This window comes from Hypanus sabinus, chromosome 31 (genome assembly GCF_030144855.1).
Source record: "Hypanus sabinus isolate sHypSab1 chromosome 31, sHypSab1.hap1, whole genome shotgun sequence".
Classification (NCBI taxonomy): Eukaryota; Metazoa; Chordata; class Chondrichthyes; order Myliobatiformes; family Dasyatidae; genus Hypanus; species Hypanus sabinus.
Window position 1 is genome coordinate 33,073,133 of NC_082736.1, and position 22,076 is coordinate 33,095,208.

At 51.2% G+C, this 22,076-nt stretch overlaps 1 protein-coding gene across 1 annotated transcript in view; it reads left to right on the top strand.

The window, feature by feature from the left end:
* Window positions 1-22,076, top strand: part of pola2 (polymerase (DNA directed), alpha 2) — a 77,576-nt gene that overhangs the window by 21,669 nt on the left and 33,831 nt on the right. Inside the window, exons 9-14 of the mRNA XM_059955361.1 lie at window positions 2,558-2,620; window positions 5,107-5,176; window positions 8,713-8,837; window positions 11,952-11,990; window positions 14,151-14,224; window positions 18,383-18,491. Of these exons, the coding sequence (XP_059811344.1) occupies window positions 2,558-2,620; window positions 5,107-5,176; window positions 8,713-8,837; window positions 11,952-11,990; window positions 14,151-14,224; window positions 18,383-18,491 (480 nt within the window). The remainder of the gene's footprint in view (window positions 1-2,557; window positions 2,621-5,106; window positions 5,177-8,712; window positions 8,838-11,951; window positions 11,991-14,150; window positions 14,225-18,382; window positions 18,492-22,076) is intronic.

Genomic DNA, 22,076 nt, shown 5'->3' on the forward strand with positions numbered 1-22,076 from the left:
TCCTGAATCATTGAGTGTGTGTCTTCAGGACCCTGTACCTCCTCCCTGATGGCAGAGGGGAAGAAGCTGTTCCTGAAACACTGAGTGTGTGTCTTCAGGCTCCTGTACCTCCTCCCTGATGGCGGAGGGGAAGAAGCTGTTCCTGAAACACTGAGTGTGTGTCTTCAGGCTCCTGTATCTCCTCCCTGATAGTGGCGATGGGAGGAGGGCCCTCAATGCCTGAGGCTGCCTTCACCTCAGGATTTCCTCATGGGTGGAGAGGGTTGTGTGTGCTGAACTCCCTCTACAGCTTCTGCCAATCTAGTGCATGGGAGCCCCCACACGAGACAGAATGCAGCCAGTCAGACTGCTCTCTACAGTCAGTCTGTAGAACTTCGTGAGTGCCTTTGTTGACAAACCATCTCTCCTCAAACTCCTAATGAAATGTAGCTGCTGTCGCGCCTTCTTTGTAACTGCATTGATGTGTTGGGCCCGGGGTAGATTCTCCCAGATATTGACTTTGGAGCTCCTTGCCCTTTCCACTGCAGACCCCTCGATGACGGGGACTTGGGGGCAGACAGCGCACGGAATATAAACTGTCCCATACAGTGGAGGAAAAGAGCGTGCAAGAGCAGGACCTTAACGTAAAGAAAAGCCGGGCACAGTCGGGGACCAGTCTGACGGCAGTGTTCCATCGCAGAGGTGCGGTTAGAATCGTGCAGGTCTCATCGAGGGCCTGACGGTCGCTGGAGAGCGACTGCTGCTGAACGTGGCCGTGAAGAACATTGGGCCAGAATTAGGCCATTCAGCCCATCAAGTCTGCTCTGCCATCCCATCATTTTCTCTCTCAACCCCATTCTCCTGCCTCCCCCACCCACCGCAACCTTTGACGCCCTTAGTCATCGAGTGTGTGTCAACCTCTGCTTTGAATGTACCCAGTGACTTAGGCATTTGTGGGAAGGCAGTCCACAGATTCACCACCCTCTGGCTGAAGAAATTCAGGGGTGGCACGGTGGTGTGGTGGTCAGCACAAGGGTTTACAGTGCCAGCGACCTGGGTTCAATTCCCACTGCTGCCTGTGAGGAGTTTGTACGTCCTCCCTGTGACCACCTTGGTTTCCTCCGGGTGCTCTGGATTCCTCCCACTGTCCAAAGACGTCCCGGTAGGTACAGTAGGTTAATTAGTCACTGTAAATTGTCCCGGGATAAGACCAGGGTTAAATCGGGGCGGGGTGCTGGTGGCGAGGCTCAAAAGCTGGAAGGGCCTATTCTGTGCTGTATCGCAACAAAATAAAAAATGAATAAAATAAAAATTAAAAAATAAAATACCTCCTCTTCGTTGCTGCTGCACGATTGGCTGATTAGATATAGAACATAGAAAACCTACAGCACAATACAGGCCCTTCGGCCCACAAAGCTGTGCCGAACATGTCCTTCCCTGAGAAATTACCTCAGGTTACCCACAGCCCTCTATTTTTCCTGAGCTCCATGTACCTGTCCAGGAGTCTCTTAAAAGACCCCATCGTATCCACCTCCACCACCATCGCCGGCAGCCCATTCCACACACTCACCACTCTCTGAGTGAAAAACTTACCCCTGACATCTCCTCTGTACCTGCTTCCAAGCACCTTAAAACTGTGCCCTCTCGCGCTAGCCATTTCAGCCCCGGGAAAAAGCCTCTGACTACCCACACGATTAATGCCTTTTATCATCTTATACACCTCTATCAGGTCACCTCTCATCCTCCATCGCTCCAAGGAGAAAAGGCCGAGTTCACTCAACCTATTCTCATAAGGCATGCTCCCCAATCCAGGCAACATCCTTGTAAATCTCCTCTGCACCCTTTCTATGGTTTCCACGTCCTTCCTGTAGTGAGGCGACCAGAACTGAGCACAGTACTCCAAATGGGGTCTGACCAGGGTTCTATATAGCTGCAACATTATCTCTTGGCTCTTAAACTCAATCCTGTGATTGATGAAGGCCAATGCACCCTATGCCTTCTTAACCACAGAGTCAACCTGCGCAGCAGCTTTGAGTGTCCTGTGGACTCAGATCCTAAGATCCCTCTGATCCTCCACACTGCCAAGAGTCTTACCATTAATACTATTTTCTGCCATCATACTTGACCTACCAAAATGAACCACCTCACACTTGTCTGGTTTGAACTCCATCTGCCACTTCTCAGCCCAGTTTTGTATCCTATCAATGTCTCGTTGTAACCTCTGACAGCCCTCCACACTTTCCACAACACCCCCAACCTTTGTGTCATCAGCAAACTTACTAACCCATCCCTCCACTTCCTCATCCAGGTCATTTATAAAACTCACGAAGAGTAAGGGTCCCAGAACAGATCCCTGAGGCACACCACTGGTCCCCGACCTCCATGCAGAATATGACCCGTCTACAACCACTCTTTGTCTTCTGTGGTCAAACCATTTCTCCACAAAGCAATGTTCCCTTGGATCCCAGACCTCCTTACTTTCTCAATAAGCCTTGCGTGCACAAGTGTATCTAATGAAGTAGCCTCTGAGTGTATACTGAGGCATTAGATCTGACCACAGGGGTGTTTGCTCTTGCAGGTGGTGGCCCTGGACGGGATAAACAGCACCGGCCGCTGCATCGTGGCTTCCCGGTTGTATGAGGTCAGTACTCGTGCAATGTTCGGACTTTGTTACCGCAGTAACAGTGGCTCCGTGCGGTCTGCCCCGTACTTCAATTCAGGTTTAATTGTCATTAAAACCATGCGTGCGTCCTCGTGAACGCAGCCAAATGAGACAGCGTTACTCCGAGGTCAAGGTACAAAACGCGGTAGCAGCAGTCACACACAGCACAAAGTGCGCATAATACAGGGAGATACAGCCGCGCGATAAATTCAAGCCATCCGTCAGCAGAGCTTGTCTTCTGCAGAGAGAACACCAGGGGGCAGCACCGACTCCGGCCACACCGCCCCCTGGTGGAGCGCACCGGTTCTGACGCCTCTCCCCCAACAGCTGTAAACAGGCGACGCCACGACTTGAGGCCTAGTCCTTGCACATACAGAATAGCAAGCACTTATGGGAGAGTCCCGACCCGGAGTCTGTTGTTCTGCCCAACGAACGGCGGGGAGGGGTCAGCATCAACTCCAGTCCCAGTGCTGCACCATGCTACCCCCAGTTGGAACACAGCGGCTCCGCTGTCTACTCTCCCGGCGGCTGTACTCGCCTTGGAGAGAGACTACAGATTACTTTCAGATCCCTCTCCGGGGATTGTCACCCTGTCGTGTTGAGTTCTTAATGAGTTGGCTACTGAGTTCCTGAGAGAGCGATTTCGTCTGGAGTTTGTTCACCTGGCGCTTGGTGGGGTCACCCAAGGACTGGGGGGGGGGTCCAGTAGTTCCACTTAATATTGGAGAAATGTACACCATATACCTCCTGAAATTCTTGTTCCTCACAAACATCCACAAAGATGGAAGAGTACCCCAAAGAATGAATGACAGTAAAAATTTTAGAACCCCCCAAATCCCCACCTACCCCCCCCCCCCCCGCGCGCAGGCGACGACTCTTCCCTCTCCCGCGTACTTCAGCAAAAAAAAGCATCGGCACCCTCCACCCACCCAGCAAGTGATTGCAAAGCCCCACCCCCCGAGAAAGGCCACTGTCCACAGTATAACAAAAACTAATCGTTCGCCCAACAATTCGACACACCACAGACTCTCTCCCTCCCCCAAGTAAAAGGACAGGGAGGTGTCACCCTCTCACAGCGAGAGGGGAGGCATAACAAAACTGCCCGCTGATAAAGACTGTCGCGCTGTGTTTTTCCCGCCGACTCACGAATTGGCAGCAAACTCTCCCCTACCAATGAGAGAGAGGGCGAGGGCAAGGGTGCACCATTTGCCGATTACAGAGCCCCCCCCCCCCCCCACCCCCGACGGCCGATCCACTGTTTCCCCACGTTCCGTTTTCTCCCGCGACGCCTCAATTGGCCGCATTGGCACGGAGTCGGCTCGTCCCCGGGGCCAGAGCTCCTCAGATCCCCCGAAGGCACGCTGTTCCGATAGGCCACCTCCTCGGGACATCGGAGAAGCGGGCGGTCGCGAGCCCCCGGAAGTGGGTCCTACCGCCGCAAAGAACTGAAGTTGGAGTGCAGCTCCAGGTCAGGGTCTTCGACGGAACCCCACCCACCTTGAGAAAGGAAAAGGAGAGGCATCAAAGATAATAAGCTGTTTCCACAGATGAGCTGGGAGGAGTCGCTACTGAACGCCATTGTAATCCCCCCCCCCCCCCCCCCCCTGCCGGACAAAGACCTCGGCAGTGGGGCTGGTGGAAGAAGATGACCCACGCGATCCCTGTAGATGTGAAGTGCAGGTCAGTTGGCATCTTGATGCCCTCCGTTGGTCAGGGTTGGTCATGGGTGTTGAATCCGAGCTGACTAAATACACAAGCCTCCACACACGATATGGAGGGCAAGCTGCGGCCCGTGTAGCGAGCTCCCCCTCTCCACGCACCAAGGGAACGGCAGAGACCGACACAGTTGGGCACCAGCGGCGTCGCAGGAGTTGCCAGTCAGCGTTGAACTCAACGTAGGACTGCCTCAGGGAGTCCTGCTCCTGGATTTTTCCCTCTGGGTTCACTCCCGAAGCCTCCCCTGTGAGGTTTGAGGTTTTCCTTCTCCGAGATGGACTGCCAATCGCGGCCGCCGAGCCCCGTCTGACTGGGGTGACTGGGTTTAAGGTGCCGGGACCCTTCTGTCAGTAGAAACTATTCCGCCAGGCTTAGAAGCCAAGCCAGATGTGATGGCCAGGAGTTGGATAGTTGTCAGAGGCTATTTGAGATGCACGCCACTGGGAGCTCGTCCTCCCCCAGCTATGATGACCTCAAGAACTTTAACTTTAAGTGCTGGAGGAACTCAGCAGGTCAGGCAGCGTCTATGGAGAGGAATGAACAGTCGACGTATCAGGCCAAGATCCTTCATCAGGACTCGTCCTGTGCATAATTCTCGTTTATCCTTCGTTTGTCTCTCGTCCTCCCCTCCGGCGTTTGTTCCTAACTCCCGCAACTGGAGCGGGGTCTGTCCGTAAAGCTGGCTGAATGTTTGAGGGTTTGCGGTCCAAGGAGACGATTTCTTGAACTTTCGCTCCTCCCTGTTGCAGGGCGTCACGCTGCCTTTCCACAAACCCCCCCAGAAGGAATCGGAGGAGGAGGGGGTGGAGGATTTGGAAGGTAAGTGAAGAACGTACAAAGTTATCAATAATACCTGCAGGCAGAATTGTCTGTGGCATTTAGATTTATTAGTGACTGTTTATTGAGATTTATTTATTCCGAGTACATTGAAACATATTGGGCAATGTGTCATTTGTGTTAAGGAGCTGAAGTAGGCCATTCAGCCCATCATGGCTGATCCCAGATCCCACTATAAGACACGGGAGCAGAATTGAGGCCATTCAGCCCACTGTCTGATTGCAAGTGTCACCACACATTCCGAGAGCAACATAATATGATCACAACACAGAGCAGTACAAACAGCGACAACGAGACTACAGCAGCAAAGCAGCACCTTCTTTCACACACACGTGCACTCACGCACCTTCAAACCCTGGGCAGTCCGCCTTCGGGCCTCCGGTCTCGGACTCACAGGCAACAGGTCTCCAACTTCCAGACCTGCCGACCCAGGGACGTCGACTTCCGCATATTTGCCATCGACCCCTTGACTTGCCGATTGCGGGACTTTGAACTGTGGGCCTGGAACTCCGGGCTCAGGCGGGCCCCCGACCCCTGGGACTCGCTAATCAGTGGAGTTCGCAACGGTCCGGACTTGCAGGTGTCGGGTCTACGACTTCGGTCTTTTATTCTTATCAAACCCCCCCCTTTGCCAAAGGCCACTCTATCTTCCTCTCCCTCTCCCCCTCCATAATTAAAGTAGTCTGCTGGGTCGCCCGTTAATCTTGATTGTACAAAAAGACAATCGGGAAAAGATTGGAGATTAAAGATCCGTTCTGTTTGTCACATGGGCATCAGGATGCTTACAGCGAAGCACGCTGTTTGCGTCAAATCGAGCACGGAGCAGCCCGCCAGTGTGCCCAGTCTTCGGAGCCACCGTTAGCACGCCCACAACTCGCTGACCCTAACCCACGGACGTGGGAGGAACGCCACGCGGTCACGGCGAGGACACGCGCACCCCTGACAGACAGCGGGAGGGGATTGAGTCCCGATCTTACAAAGCTGCAAAGCTCCTTGTGAACCGTGCCGCCGTGCGTAGCTGCGGCTGAACGGACCATAGCTTCATTTTTCCGGCTGATCCAATTCGCTTCAAAAGGAATCATTGACCTCTGGTTGCCCAGCAACAAGCAAAGCTGTGTGTTATTCACGATAAGTTTTTGTTGTTTGGAGATGCAGCCCATTCTGGCCCAGCAAGCCACACCGTACCTTAACCCACCGATTCAACCCTGGCCTGACCGCAGGATAATTCACAATGACGGAATATCCTATTCATTTAAATCTCACGACCGTCCCACAAAGTGAGAGAGTAAAAACCTTTGTGTCGGAATGTACAGACGTGTGAGTTTAAAAGTCTAATGGCTTGTAGAAAGAAGCTGTCCCGTCGCCTGTCGGTCCCGGCTTTAACGCTGCGGCACTATTTGCCAGACGGAAGCAGCTGAAACCGTTCACGGTCGGGGTGACCGGCGTCCCCGATGATCTCCCAGGCCTTCTTTACGCACCTGCTGCTGTAAATGTCCTCGCTGGAAGGAGGGTCACATCCACAGGTGCGCTGGGCTGTCCGTACCACTCTCCGGTCACATCCACAGGTGCGCTGGGCTGTCCGTACCACTCTCCGGTCACATCCACAGGTGCGCTGGGCTGTCCGTACCACTCTCTGCAGTGCCCAGTGATCAAGGTTGGTGCAGTTCCCGTACCAGGCGGTGATACAGCCAGTCAGGATGCTCTCAGTGGTGCCCCTGTGGAAAGTTCTGAGGATCTGGGGGCTCATGCCGAACTTCTTCAATCGCCTGAGGTGGAAGAGATGCTGTTGGGCTTTTTTCTGCCACAGAGCCGGTGTGTACAGTCCAGGTGGGATCACCGGTGATGTGTATACCGAGGAACTGGGAACCACTCACCCTCTCATCCCCAGTCCCGTTGATGTTGATCCTGTCTCCGTTCCTCCTGTCATCCACCATCAGCTCTTTTGTTTTTTGGGACTTTGAGGGCGAGGTTGTTACCTGGCCACCACTGTGTCAGGGTGTTAACCTCTCCTCTGTCAGCTTGAGCAGCAGACCGGAACTGTGTGTGGCAGTACAGTCGCGGCTGTAAAGGGAGCAGAGGCGGGGACTTGGGACGCAACCCTGGGGGGCCATCCTTACCACTGTCGGCGATCCGATCGGAAGTCTAGGATCCGGCTGGGGCGCAGGCCGAGGTCTCTGAGCTTCCTGCCTAGTTACGGTGTTGGATGCTGAACTGTGTTCCAGGAACAGTGTTCCCATGTCTGCACCCCCCTCTCCTCCAGCTGAGTCTCCTCCAGTGGCGTCATCGGTAGACCGGTTACGTCGGTAGGCGGGTTGTAGGGGGTCCAGCGCGGGTGGTAGCACGCTGTGGGTGGGGCGGCAAGCTGGCACAACGGTTCACGGTACAGGCGACCCAGGTTCAATTCCCATGAGGAGTTTGCACGTTCTCCTCGTGACCGCGTGGATTTCCCCGGGTGCTCTGGGTTCCTCAATAGGTCAATTGGCCATTGTAAGTCATCCTGTGATTGGGATAGGATTAGATCGGGGGTGGGGGGGTTGCTGAGTGGTGTGGCTCGAAGGGCTGCAAAGACCCAAACAAAAAAGAAACCCACACGATCACGGGGAGAGCGCCCCCTTGCGCTCAGCACCGGAACTGAACTCCGAGATCCACCACCCTCAGCTGTAATAACGTCGTGCGAGTCGCTACACCACCGTGGTCATTAGATGAGGCATCTCCGTACAGAACCTCGGGACTTCTGCGGCTACTGATTACTGACTGGTCCACAGAAATCTCCAGCCTCTGCGCTTGACGTGTGTAATGCCCGGTGAAGGTTTCCACTGCTGTGCTGTGGGGTCATTTCCATTTCCGTGCCGTGCTGGGGAGTGAGCTTTGGCTCCGGTTGGAATGTGAGTCAGCCGGTCAGGATCGAAGGGGGAAGAGTTTTCTGAAGGGCAGGGCAGCAGTCTGCTGCGGAGCCGGACAGGAGGGAAGATGCCGCAGGAGTGTTTTCTGCAGATGAGTGGCTCCAGGGAGGAAGGGCCAATACTTGAGAGAGGGAGATGGACTTCAAGGGAAGTTCAGAATGTGGTGTGTGCTTTCACGCAGACCAGCGTGTGAGTAAAAGACAGCTCCGATATCAGATCCAGCGGTCTCGTGCACATGGTAAAGGGTCCTTCTATTCCTATTAACAGTTTGATAAAACTGCAATTCGTAAATATGCTTTCTTTATAATCTTATGTATAGTGTACATTTTTGGCCTACCGGCGTTCTGTATGGGTATTAACACAGCATTCGCTCAAAACGAGGTTCCTTTCGTCGGAAAATCACCATGTTCCTGTTTGATTGAATCATGCAGACGCTAGGCATATATTGTCCTGAAAGGTGGCCCTCTTGTCCCGTGGCCGTTAGCGGGGCTAGCCGGCGAGCCAGGTTTGTGTACGAGCCCGGCGAGAGGGCTGCACAAGGGCCGGAAGGTGCTCTCGGCTTGGGGTTCTAGTGTAGAGTGGGTTGACGAGCAGTGGACTCTCTCGTGCCCCCAGGTCTGGCGCAGCAGATGGTTCTCGTGGCCTGTGGGCCCTACACCACGTCGGACAGTATCACCTACGACCCCATGATGGACATCATCGATGTCATCAACAAGGACCAACCAGACGTCTGTATACTGGTGCGTAGCCTCTTTACCCTATTAACTTAAAGTTATCACGTGTCACACTCTGTCCTGTGTCTCCTTCCCCACCCCAACTCCCCCGTCAGCTCGTCTTCCTTCCCCTCTCTGCCACCTTATTCCAGCTTCTGCCCGCTTCTGTTCCAATCATAAAGAAGGGTCTCAGCCTGAAACGTCAACTGTTTATTCCCCCCACAGATGCTGCCTGGCCTGCTGAGTTCCTCCAGTGTTTTGTGTTTATATCACCTGCCAACTAGTGCTGGTCTCTCCTCTCCTATCAGATTCCTCCTCCACCTGTCCCTTTCCATCTTCATGGGCCATTCCCATCCCACCCACCTTCCCCCTCACCTGGTCTCACCTATCACCTCCCAGTGTCTCACTTCATCCCCCTTCTCCACCACCCACCCACCTTCCCCCTCACCTGGTCTCACCTATCACCTCCCAGTGTCTCACTTCAACCCCCCTCTCCCCCACCCACCCACCTTCCCCCTCACCTGGTCTCACCTATCACCTCCCAATGTCTCACTTCATCCCCCCTCTCCCCCACCCACCCACCTTCCCCCTCACCTGGTCTCACCTATCACCTCCCAGTGTCTCACTTCATCCCCCCTCTCTCCCACCCACCCACCTTCCCCCTCACCTATCACCTCCCAGTGTCTCATTTCATCCCCCCTCCCCCACCCACCCACCTTCCCCCTCACCTATCACTCCCAGTGTCTCACCTCATCCCACCCCTCTCCCCCACCCACCCACCTTCCCCCTCACCTGGTCTCACCCATCACCTCCCAGTGTCTCACTTCATCCCCCCTCTCCCCCACCTACCCACCTTCCCCCTCACCTGGTCTCACCTATCACCTCCCAGTGTCTCACTTCATCCCCCCTCTCCCCCACCCACCCTCCCCCTCACCTGTCACCTCCCAGTATCTCACTTCATCCCCCCTCTCCCCCACCCACCCACCTTCCCCCTCACCTGGTCTCACCTATCACCTCCCAGTGTCTCACTTCATCCCCCCTCTCCCCCACCAACCCACCTTCCCCCTCACCTATCACCTCCCAGTGTCTCACTTCATCCCCCCTCTCCCCCACCCACCCACCTTCCCCCTCACCTGGTCTCACCTATCACCTCCCAGTGTCTCACTTCATCCCCCCTCTCCCCCACCCACCCACCTTCCCCCTCACCTGGTCTCACCTATCGCCTCCCAGTGTCTCACTTCATCCCCCTCTCCCCCACCCACCTTCCCCCTCACCCGGTCTCACCTATCACCCAGTGTCTTCCCAACCACCGAGGCCGGGCTAACTGGCCTGTAATTTCCCTCCTCCTGCCTCCCCCCCCCTTCTTAAAGAGTGGAGCGACATTTGCAGTTTTCCAGTCCTCAGACCCTAGTGTCTCATGAAAGACCGTAATGTGCCAACTCTGCCACTTTGCCACTGAAGTTGGTTAATTATTGTCACGGGTACCGACCTGGAGTGAGAAGCTTTGTTTTGCAAAGTGTCCATACAGAACGTTTAATCACATCGATACTTTGAGGTAGTACAAGGGGCAAACTGCATCAGAACGCAGAATAAAGCATCGCAGTTACAGAGAAAGTGCGGTGCAGGCAGACAGTGAGGGGCAAGGGTCACAATGAGGTCAATTGTGAAGTCAGGAGACCATTTTATCGTACGAAGGTCCCAGAGCATAGAATAGTACAGGCCCTTCGGCCCACCAGGTTGTACCAGCCCTCCATTTTTCTGTCATCAGCCAGAATTCTGGCAGCTAGCCAGAATAGGATCCCTTTATTCCCACTCCCTGTTTTCTGCCAATGCTCCACCCATGCTAGTAACTTCCCTGTAATTCCATGGGCTCTTGCTAAGCAGCCTCATGTGTGGCACCTTGTCAAAGGACTTTTGAAAATCCAAGTACACCACTTCTACTGCATCTCCCGTGTTTGTTTCTACCCTGCTTGTAATTTCCTCAAAGAATTGAAGTAGGTTAGTCAGGCAGGATTTTCCTTTCAGGAAACCATGCTGGCTTTGGCCTATCTTGTCATGTGCCTCCAGGTACTCCATAATCACATCCCTAACAATCGATTCCAAGCAACTTCCCAACCACAGATGTCAGGATAACAGGTCTAAACAGTCGGCCCTCCTTGTCCGCGGTTCCACATGTGTGGATTCAGCCAACCGCAGATCGGGGAAACCCGGAAGTTCTCTCTCCGGCACTTGTTGTTTGAGCGTTGTTATATAAGGGATTTGCGCATCCCCGTTTTTTGATATCCGTGGAGCCAATCCCCCGCAGATAAGGAGGGCCGACTCTAGTTTGCTTTCTGCTGCCTCCCACCTTTTTAAATAGCAGAGTAAGATTTGCCATTTTCCAGTCATCTGGTACAATGCCAGAATCTATCGATTCTTGAAAGATCATTGTTGATGCCTCCGCAATCTCTCCAGCAACTTCCTTCAGAACCCAAGGGTGCATTCCATAAGGTTCAGATTTATCCACCCTCAGAAGATTAATCTTCCTGAGCACCTTCTCAGTCATAATTTTCACTGCACAAACTTCACTTCCCTGACACTCTTGAATGTCTGATATACTGCAGACGTCTTCCACTGTGAAGACTGATGCAAAATATGCATTCAGATCCTCTGCCATTTCTGCGTCTCTTATTACAATATCTCCAGCATCATTTTGTATTGGTCCTAGATCTACCCTCAACCCTATATAAGAACTTTTTTAAATACTTAAAAAAAGCTTTTAATGTCTTCTTTGATATTCGTCACCAGCTTCCTCTCATAATTCGTCTTTTTCTTCCAAAGGATCTTCTTCTGCAAGTTTTTAAAAGCTCCCCAATCCTCTATCTTCCCACTAGTTCTGGCTTCCTTGTATGCCCTCTCTTTTGCTTTTACTTCAGCTCTGACTTCACTTGTCAACCACGGTATTGTCCTTCTTCCCTGAGAATATCTTCTACTTCTGTAGAAAAATTGGCCAAGAGCAGTCATGATCACCCACATCATGCGACATGGCACCTAACGACAGAATGGACTCTCTTTCCTGACTAAATTTGTATTAATATCCCAGCCTTTCTCCCCGGTGTCTCTTGTAAATAACTTGCTTGTTCCTTTTTTATTTCCTTTTAGTTGGGACCATTTGTGGACAGCAAGCATGAGCAGATTGAGGTGAGATGGTGTTTAATGATGATTTTATTCAGAGATGTAACAAGGAACCGCCCCTTCCAGCCCAGCGCCTGCTCGACCCTAGCCTAATCCCGGGACTGTTTACAATGACCAATCAAGCCTGCTAACCGGTCTGTCTATGGAAACTGAAACTCACGCCCTAACGGGAACAACATACCGACTGGTAGATGGTGTCGTAATTAGACTCTGAACTCCAGTGCCCGGAGCTGTAATAAAGTTCAAAGTAAATTTATTGTCAGAGATCATACACGTCACCGTCTATGACCCTGAGATTCGTTTTCCTGTGGGCATACTTGGCAAATCGATAGAGCAGTATATGTCGTCCACAGGATCAATGGACAGCAGATTGTGCAAATGCAGAAATGACAAGATAAAAGAGCCCTTAAATTAGTGTAGTTATCCCCTGACAGTCGAATGGTAGTAGCTGTTCTTGAACCTGGTGGTGCGAGTCCTGAGGCTCCTGTACCTCCTTCCTGATGGCAGCAGAGAGAAGAGAGCATGGCCTGGGTGGTGGGGATCTCTGATGATGGATGCTGCTTTTCTGCCACAGCATTTCATGTAGACGTGCTCAGTGGTGGGGAGGGCTTTACCCATGATGGACTGGGCCGAATCCACTACCTTTCGTAGGATTTTCCCCTCAAAGGCACTGGTGTTCCCATACCAGGCCGTAACAAAGCCAGTCAGCACAGTTCCCACCTCTCATCTATTTGTAGCATCCGTGCCCCCAATTTACCCCTGTTCGCCTAGGGTGAACCGCTGTTGTCCCGCCAATAGTGCAATACTTCGGTGTAATGCCCCCCCCCCCCAGTACACGCTCGCAACACAAACACCAGGTAATACACCAAAGGCGAGAAAATAATTACAACTTTATAGTTATTTCTCAGTGATGAGTCAGTAGAAACAGATAACCTAAAGGCACCAAATCAGTAAGTTTATCAGTTTGTGCACATAATATTTTAATACGTTGGAGCTCACGCCTCCGATTCCATCCACAACGACCTTCCGAGCCTTCGGCCACCATCCGAACCGCCGACGTCCAGTATCCGTCGCTCTGGAACCGCTGCCCGCTCCTCACTCGTCCGTCCTCCTCGCTCGCCTCCCGAAAAAGACCGTGAACTCCCACTCAGCTTACATACAAGATAGCACAACAATTCTCCATTGGTTAGTTCCCCCCTTACCTGCAGTTATAACCCAAATATACCAGACACAGAAACCCATTACAGCATTAAATAACATTACAGAGAAGCCATTTTGTTAGCCTGAACAGTTAACACCACAGTTACTGGTACCGAGAGCCCTACAAATAGATTTTTGATGACGTGCCAAATCTCCACAGACTCCAGAGGAAGCGTTGTCGTGCTTTCTTGGCAAATATAAGATGGATCCAGGCGGCTGATAGCGTCATGCTAGCTGCTGTGCTAACAAGAGTTAGAGGGTTAAGTTTAACTGTGCTAATATTCTATTTATTGAGATACAGTGAAGAACAGGTCCTGGAATCCCCAAGTTAACCCTGGCCTGATCACAAGACAGTTTAAAATGACCAATTAACCTATCAACCCGTAGAGCTTTGGACTGTGGGAGGAGAGTCACGCATTCCACGGAGAGGATGCTGGGATTGAACTCCGACACCCCGAGCTGTGATAGGGTCGTGCCAACCACTGCGTTATCACGGCGCCCTTTCTCGCGGTGCAGCAAACGATTCTGCCCCCGCGTCTTCCTGTCTTCCACCCTGCTCGAGTGGAAATGGCCAGTCACAGTGGGCTAAACAAGGGCAGGAATGGGCAGTGCCGGTGCTCTCTACACCATGGGTGTCTTCGGTTTGTGAGGGACTAGGGGACGTAGCCTCGAGATTCGGGGGTGGGGAGGAGATTTAGGACGGGGATGAGGAGGAACTGCTTTTCCCAAAGGGTGGAATTCTGCCCGAAGAAGCAGTGGAGGCTGCCTCAGTAAATATATTTAAGACCAGGTTGGATAGATTTTTGCATAGCTCGAGGGTTACGGGGAAAAGGCGGGTAGGTGGAGATGAGCCCATGGCCAGATCGGCCGCGATCTTACTGAATGGCGGAGCAGGCTCGGATGGCCAACTCCTGCCCCTGTTTCTTGTGTTCTTGTGACCCATTGCTTCTGTTGCCCTCTTCACAGAACTGCAAGCTGACAGTGACGTTCCAGGAGGTTTTCAAGCAGTGTATGAAGGGATTTGTGGAAGGAACGAGGAGGTATGTGTCCATCTTTATTTATCCAGCCGAAGTCTGTTCAAGTTCACATTTATCGGCTTCTGACTGTACGTGCGTACAACCGAACAACATTCCTCCGGACCACGGTGCTCCCACAGAACACGCATCACACACAGCATATAAAACAAGAATATTACCACAAATAAGTTAATAAAATATAACTCAAAACGCCTGTGATGTGCAGAGCACAGGTAACCAACTCCATGTTCAAAGTACGTTCATTATCAAAGTATGTGTATATTACACAACTTGGAGATTCGTCTCCTAACAGACAGCCGCAGCACAAAGATGACTGGACGATAGCCAACGGTGTTCCAGTGTTTTAAAAAAAAAAAGTCCCTAAACATAAACCAGGAAATTATAGGCTGCTGAGCTACGTCAGTTGTTGGAAAGTTATTGGACGGTATTCTCAGGGACTGGATATCTAAGTATTTGGATAGACAGGGATTGGTTAAGGATAGTCAGCATGGCTTTGTCCATGTCTAACCAATCCTTGAGACTTTTTCAAGGAAGTTACCAGGAAAGTGGATGAAGGCAAGGCAGTGGATGTTGTCTACGTGGACTTCAGCAAGGCCTTTGACAAGGTCCCACATGGGAGGCTGGTCGAGAAGGTTCAGTCGCTCGGCATTCAGGGTGAGGTAGTAAATTGGATGAGACACTGGCTCTGCGGGAGAAGCCGGAGAGTGGTAGTAGAGGGTTGCCTCTCTGACTGGAGGCCTGTGACTGGTGGAGTGCCACAGGGATCGGTGCTGGGCCCATTGTTGTTTGTTGATCTGGATGATTTTGTGGTTAACTAGATCACAAATTTGCAGTAACACCAAGATTGTGGGGGGGGGGGGGGGGGGGGGCGGAATATAGTGGACAGTGAGGAAGACTATCAGAGCTTGCAGTGGGATCTGGACCGGTTGGAAAAACGGGCTGGAAAATGGCAGATGGAATTTAATGCAGACCAGTGTGAGGTGTTGCACTTCGGTAGGACCAGCCAGGGTGGGTCTTACACGGTGAACGGTCGGGCACCGAGGAGTGTGGTAGAACAGAGGGATCTGGGGATACGGGTTCACAATTCATTGAAAGTGGAGTCACAGGTAGATAGGGTCGTAAAGGGAGCTTTTGACACCCTGGCCTTCATAAATCGAAGTATTGAGTGCAGGAGAGGGGATGTTATGTTGAGGTTGTACAAGACATTGGTGAGGCCTAATTTGGAGTATTGTGTGCAGTTTTGGTCACTGACCTACAGGAAAGATGTAGGTAAGGTTGAAAGGGCACAGAGAAAATTTACAAGGATTTTGCTGGGTCTGGAGGTCCTGAGTTATAGGGAAAGATTAGGACTATGTTCTTTAGAACGTAGACAACTGAGGGGAGATTTGATAGAGGTGTTCAAAATTATATGGGGAATAGATAGGGTAAATGCAAGCAGGCTTTTTCCACTGGGGTTGAGTGGGACTATAACCAAAAGTTAAGGGTAAAAAGTGAAAAGTTTAAGGGGAACCTGAGGGGAAACTTCTTCACTCAGAGGGTGGTGAGAGTGTTGAATGAGCTGACAGCACAAGTGGTGGATGCGAGCTCGATTTCAACATTTAAGAGAAGTTTGGATAAGTACATGGATGGGAGAGGTGTGGAGGGCTGTGGTCCTGGTGCGGGCAGTTTATATGGTTTAGCATGGTCTAGATGGGCCGAAGGGCTTCTTTATGACTCAACAACATGAGTTAGACATCCGCTTGAGTGTAAAATTTTAAATCCAATGCAGCCTGACTAGATACAACATGTTCCCATCACTGACCTCCCCACAGCTCCAAAGTCTTCATTTGAGGATGACGAGCCAGGTATTCATGTAGAAGAAAGGAAGCTGAGGGTTAATATTAAAAAAAACCTTCACTCTGGACCGACCCTGTGCATCCCTGAATCTTTTGTCGGACCCTCACTGATGCAGTTAAGAATGCGTCCATTCCAGATGCATCCCGGCTCGAGAGATGTGGGTACAGCTCAGCTCATCGCAGAAACCAGCCTCCCCTCCACGGACTTAGGAGCTGAATTGGGCCAATTGGCCCAGTGGGACTGCTCTGCCATTCCATCATGGCTGATTTATTTTCCCTCTCGACCCCATTCTTCTGCCTTCTCTTTGTAATCTTTGACTCCCTTTCTAATCAGGTACCTGTCAAACTCTGCTTTAAATATACCCAGTGAATTGGCCCCGACAGCCATCTGTGGAAATGAATTCCACAGATTCACCACCGTCTGGCCAAAGAAATTCCTCCTCATCTTTATTCTAAATCTATGTCCCTCTATTCCAAGGCTGTGCCCCTAGACCCTAGATTCCCCCACTATAGGAAACATCCTCTCCACATCCACTCTGTCTGTGTCCTCTGGTCCTAGACTCCCCCACTATAGGAAACATCCTCTCCACATCCACTCTATCCGTGTCCTCTGGTCCTAGACTCCCCAACTACATCCTCTCTACATCCACTCTCTCTGGGCCTTTCGGTTTTCAGTAGGTTTCAATGAGATCCTCCCTCGTTTTTATAAACTCCAGTGAGTACAGGCCCTGAACCGTCAAACACTCCTCGTACGTTAACCCTTTCACTCCTGGGATCATTTTCATGACCCACCTCTGGGCCCCCTCCAATGGCAGCACATCCTGTCTATGATAATGGGCCCAAAACTGCTCGCACAATGCGTCAATTTCAGTCTGACCAATGCATAGACTTAGTCAGGTCCTGTTGGGTTTGGGTCAGGTAGACAGACCCTGATCCCACCCTTGACCCCAGAGCCGTGAGCTCTTCTCTAATTCAGCGATTTATGGAAGCGATCTGCGGACAGACACCCGTCTGTTTTCTGACCCTCGGACCGTGCTTTCTCCACACTTTACTTCTGGAACAGCCTAGGTTCCTCCAAGCACGTGTCTGGCTCTGCGCTTGGGAAGGTGTTGACAGCCTGTGTCGCACTAGCCCGGATCTCACTGTCTGCTGAAGACATTCACAGGGGTTTCGTTTACCTGGCATCTTCGTCACTCGTCGCCATCCAGGAACACTTGGGAGCCTTTAATAACCAAGGAATGCCAAGAAGAGCATTTGCACTCGCCTAAAAGTCCAAAATAACTTGACTGAACTGAACCAAATGAGATTAGTGTCGAAGCTCTTTTGTGGACGTCCGCTGTATTTGTTGGACGGGCGAGATTTGAATTGGCAGGGGGCCAGCAGGCAGGGCGAGCGCTGTGAAAATCGACCATGTCTGAGCCATTTCGATGGACACAACGCAGATATGTTGAGATTGGCACTTGGCTGGAATGCCTGGGCCCAGAGCTCAGCCGAGGTCAGTGGCAGGTCCAGTTGTCTTTCCGACTGAAGATTGGGGTCAACAGTGGAGTGTAAATACTGTGTTGTCCAGTTAAAGATTAGCTTTATCTTTAAAGTTCGGTTTTATCTACCAAACGTGCATCAAAACGCACCGTGAAACGCATCATTTGTGGCCACAACCAACGCAGTCCAAGGAGGCGCCGGGGGCAGCCCACAGGTGTCTCCATGCTTCCAGTGCCAACGACTCGCTGACCCTCGCCTGCATCACACACGAAACGCCGGAGGAACTCAGCAGGTCAGGCAGCATCTATGGAAATGAGTAAACAGTCAACCAGTCGACGTTTCAGGGAGAGACCCTTCATCAGGGCAAGAATGTGAAAGCTGAGGGATTGTAAGGCATAGGTCAGGCCACATTTGGAATATCGTGAGCTATTTTAACGCCCGCCCCCCCCCCCCCCCCGTAACTTTTGCCGTGCTCCCCCCCCCCCCCCCACCACTGCCCTTCGTTAGACTCCGCCCTACGTCCGGGGGAGGCCCATGCGGTCACGGGGAGAAGGTGTGAACGGGCAGCGGCGGGAATCGAACCCGGGTGGCGAGCACTGCAAAGCGTTGTGCTAACCGCTGTTCTTCCATGCCGCCATTACTGTGTAGTTCGTTCCAAAGACGCGTGTGTTCGTCGGCCAATTGGACACGTGAGCGCAGGTTCGCTGGGCCTGTAGGACCTTTTACTGTGCCATTATCTATAAATAAAACAATATAAATGTACATTTTATTTTAACTGGGCCCCAAATAATCCAGGGGAAGGATGTGTTGTATCTCTAATTTAACTGGAATGCTTTCTGTACAGCTCAGGCGCACACCTTGTGTTCGTACCGTCACTGAGGGACGTTCATCATGACCTGGTGTATCCTCAGCCGCCGTTCCACAGCTTCGAGCCATCAAAGGATGATAAAAGGGTACTTCTTCCTTCTATTTATCTTCCTTCGCGATATTTTTTTTTATCCGTTTTAGTTTCGACTCTGCAGCTCTTGCAATTGACTTTGTCAGTGAAGTGTGAGTGTTGACCACAATCAAAATCAGGTGTAATATCATATCTTGTGATTTTTTTTTTTTTGTTTCTCTGACAGCAGTACCCTGCGATACGTAACGGTGGATTTAATTCGGCTTTTTCTGACGCAAAAGAAAAGGGATTAAAATGAAAACAGATGCCTACAAAGTGATTTAAATTAATTACAATTATTAACCACAAAATAATTTTTTACGTAATTACTCTTTCCACTCCCTTAAATTGATGTTTAGTAGATGCACCTTTGGCAGCGATTACAGCTTGAGTCTGTGTGGATGGGTCTGAATCAGCTTTGCACATCAGGACTCTAATTTTTCCCCATTCTTGATTGGTCAGAGCATGGAGGGGTATGGGGAGAAGGCAGGAGATTGGGGCTGAGAGGCAGAGGGGAAGAAGCTGTTCCTGAATCGTTGAGTGTCTGTCTTCAGGCTCCTGTACCTCCTCCCTGATGGCAGAGGGGAAGAAGCTGTTCCTGAATCGTTGAGTGTGTGTCTTCAGGCTCCTGTACCTCCTCCCTGATGGCAGAGGGGAAGAAGCTGTTCCTGAATTGTTGAATGTGTGTCTTCAGGCTCCTGTACCTCCTCCCTGATGGCAGAGGGGAAGAAGCTGTTCCTGAATCGTTGAGTGCGTGTCTTCAGGCTCCTGTACCTCCTCCCTGATGGCAGAGGGGAAGAAGTTGTTCCTGAATCATTGAATGCGTGTCTTCAGGCTCCTGTACCTCCTCCCTGATGGCAGAGGGGAAGAAGCTGTTCCTAAAATGTTGAGTGTGTCTTCAGGCTCCTGTACCTCCTCCCTGATGGCAGAGGGGAAGAAGCTGTTCCTGAATCGTTGAGTGTGTGTCTTCAGGCTCCTGTACCTCCTCCCTGATGGCAGAGGGGAAGAAGCTGTTCCTGAATCGTTGAGTACGTGTCTTCAGGCTCCTGTACCTCCTCCCTGATGGCAGAGGGGAAGAAGCTGTTCCTGAATCGTTGAGTGTGTGTCTTCAGGCTCTTGTACCTCCTCCCTGATGGCAGAGGGGAAGAAGCTGTTCCTGAATCGTTGAGTGTGTGTCTTCAGGCTCCTGTACCTCCTCCCTGATGGCAGAGGGGAAGAAGCTGTTCCTGAATCATTGAGTGTACCATTGAGGAGGCTCCTGAACCTCCTCCCTGATGGTAGCAATGAGAAGGGGGCATGTGGTGGGAGTCCTTAATGATGGACACTGCCTTTTCGAGGCATCGCTCCTTGAAGATGTCCTGGTTACTACGGAGGCTGGTACCCAAGACGGAGCTGACTGATTTTACAATTCTGCGGCTTATTTCAATCCTGGGGAGAAATGACCCCTCCCTCCAAACCAGATGGCGATGCAACCAGTCAAAATGCTCTCCGCGGTACATCTGTAGAAATTTACGAGTGTTTTAGGTGATGCGCCAAGTCTTCTCAGACTCCTAATGAAATCTAGCCACTGCGGCTGCATCAATATGTTGGGCCCGGGTTAGGTTGTCCCAGTGCAAAACCGAGCACAAGAGGGAAACAGGACGACTGAACTGCAGAAATCTGGAGCCGACGCACAAGAAACTGGAAAATCTCAGTAGGTCAGTCAGCCTCTGTGGAGAACTGAGTCCGGTAGAGATCTTCCCGTGACCTGAAATGTTGACCATCTGTTACCTTCCACGAGTGTTGCCCAACCTCCTGAGTTTCTCCAGTATATTGTATGCCCCTTCACAGGGTGCCCTTTTTACACCTGATTCCGATGGGGGCATCCACGTTCCTTAACGAACCATTTGATGGTTGGTGATTCTCGGTCTGATCTCAAGTTCAAGTTCAGTTAATTGTTCATTCACCCGCACATGCATACCGCCAAACAAAACAGTGTTCCTCTGGACCAAGTGCACAACCCACTGCGGATAATCTCACTCAACCGTACACACGTATACCGCCAAACAAAATTTAGATGGAGACGTAACGTAAAGATTTTTACTCCTCATGTAAGGGTGTACGAAATAAAATCAATGCAATTCAATTCAGTAACGTTCCTCCTGACCAAGGTGCACAACACAGTACGGATAACTGGCACACACAACTCAGAGTAATATTACCACAAATAAATTAACAAATAATAAGGTGCATTTATGACTCAAGTTAAAAAGTGAACAGTATAATGTGACTGGTGCTCCATTTGTGATGAGAGCTGGGTGCTGGCAGGGGGTTCAGTAGGGTCACGGCCTGGGGGGAGAAGCTACTGGTGCTCCATTTGTGATGAGAGCTGGGTGCTGGCAGGGGGTTCAGTGGGGTCACGGCCTGGGGGCAGAAGCTGTTTCCCATCCTAATCGTTCTCGTCCTAGTGCTACGGTACCTCCTGCCTGAGTCACCGAGATTGTGGGACGGATGGGAGGGATCACTGACAATGCGTACGCAGCACTCCTGATAAATATCTCCGGGAGGAAGAGAGACCCTGATGGTCGTCTCAGCAGTTCTCACAATCCCTTCTAAAGAATGGCTGTCAGATGCTTTGCGACCTCTGTATCACTCGGTGATGCACTTTGTCGGGGCTCTTTCAACATCGCTGCTGTAAAATTCAGTTAGGATGCGGTGGGGGTGGTGATGGCGCCTCGCTCATCTCAATCTCCTCAGGAAGTGGAGACGCCGCTGTGCTTTCTCGACCAGTATTGCCGTTTCTATACAATGACTACAGGGCATCTCATTATAGAAGGTTTTGGATCTCTGTGGAAGACACCAGCAGTGCGGTGGAAGTTCCAGGTGTGAAGAGTGTGAAGTTACCATTACTAGGGAGAGCGTTCTGGGCCAGGTTCTGAAAGAGGTGGCTGAAGAGGTTGTGGAGGCATTAGTGATTAGTAATCACCTGATTCTAGAATGGTTCCAGAAGACTGGAAAATTGGAAATGTCGATCTTCAAGGAGTGAAGAGAGACAGAAGAAAGGAAACTACAGGCCTGACCTCGGCGGTTGGGAAGATGTTGGAGTCGATTATTAAGGATGAGGTCTCAGGGGACTTGGAGGTACGTGATAAAATAGGCAGCAGTCAGCATGGTTTCCCCAGGGAAAATCTTGCCTGACAGATCTGCTGGAATGATTGAAGAAATAACAAGCAGGATGGACAAAGGAGAATCGGTGGATGTTGTGTACTTGGATTTTCAGAAGGCCTTTGACAAGGTGACACACAGGAGACTGCTTAACAAGCTACGAGCCCATGGTATTACAGGAAAGATTCTAGCGTGGGTAAAGCAGTGGCCAATCGGCAGGAGGCAAAGAGGGGGAATAGTGTGAGCCTTCTCTGGCTGGCTGGTGGTGAGTAGTGGTGTTCCACAGGGGTCTGTGTTGCGACCAATTCTTTTTATGCTATGTGTCAATGATTTGAATGATGGAATAGATGACTTTTAAAAAGAGTGCAGACAATATGAAGATAGGTGGAGGGGCAGGTAGTTTTGAGGAAGTAGAGAGGCTACAGAAGGACTTGGGCAGATTTGGAGAATGGGCAAA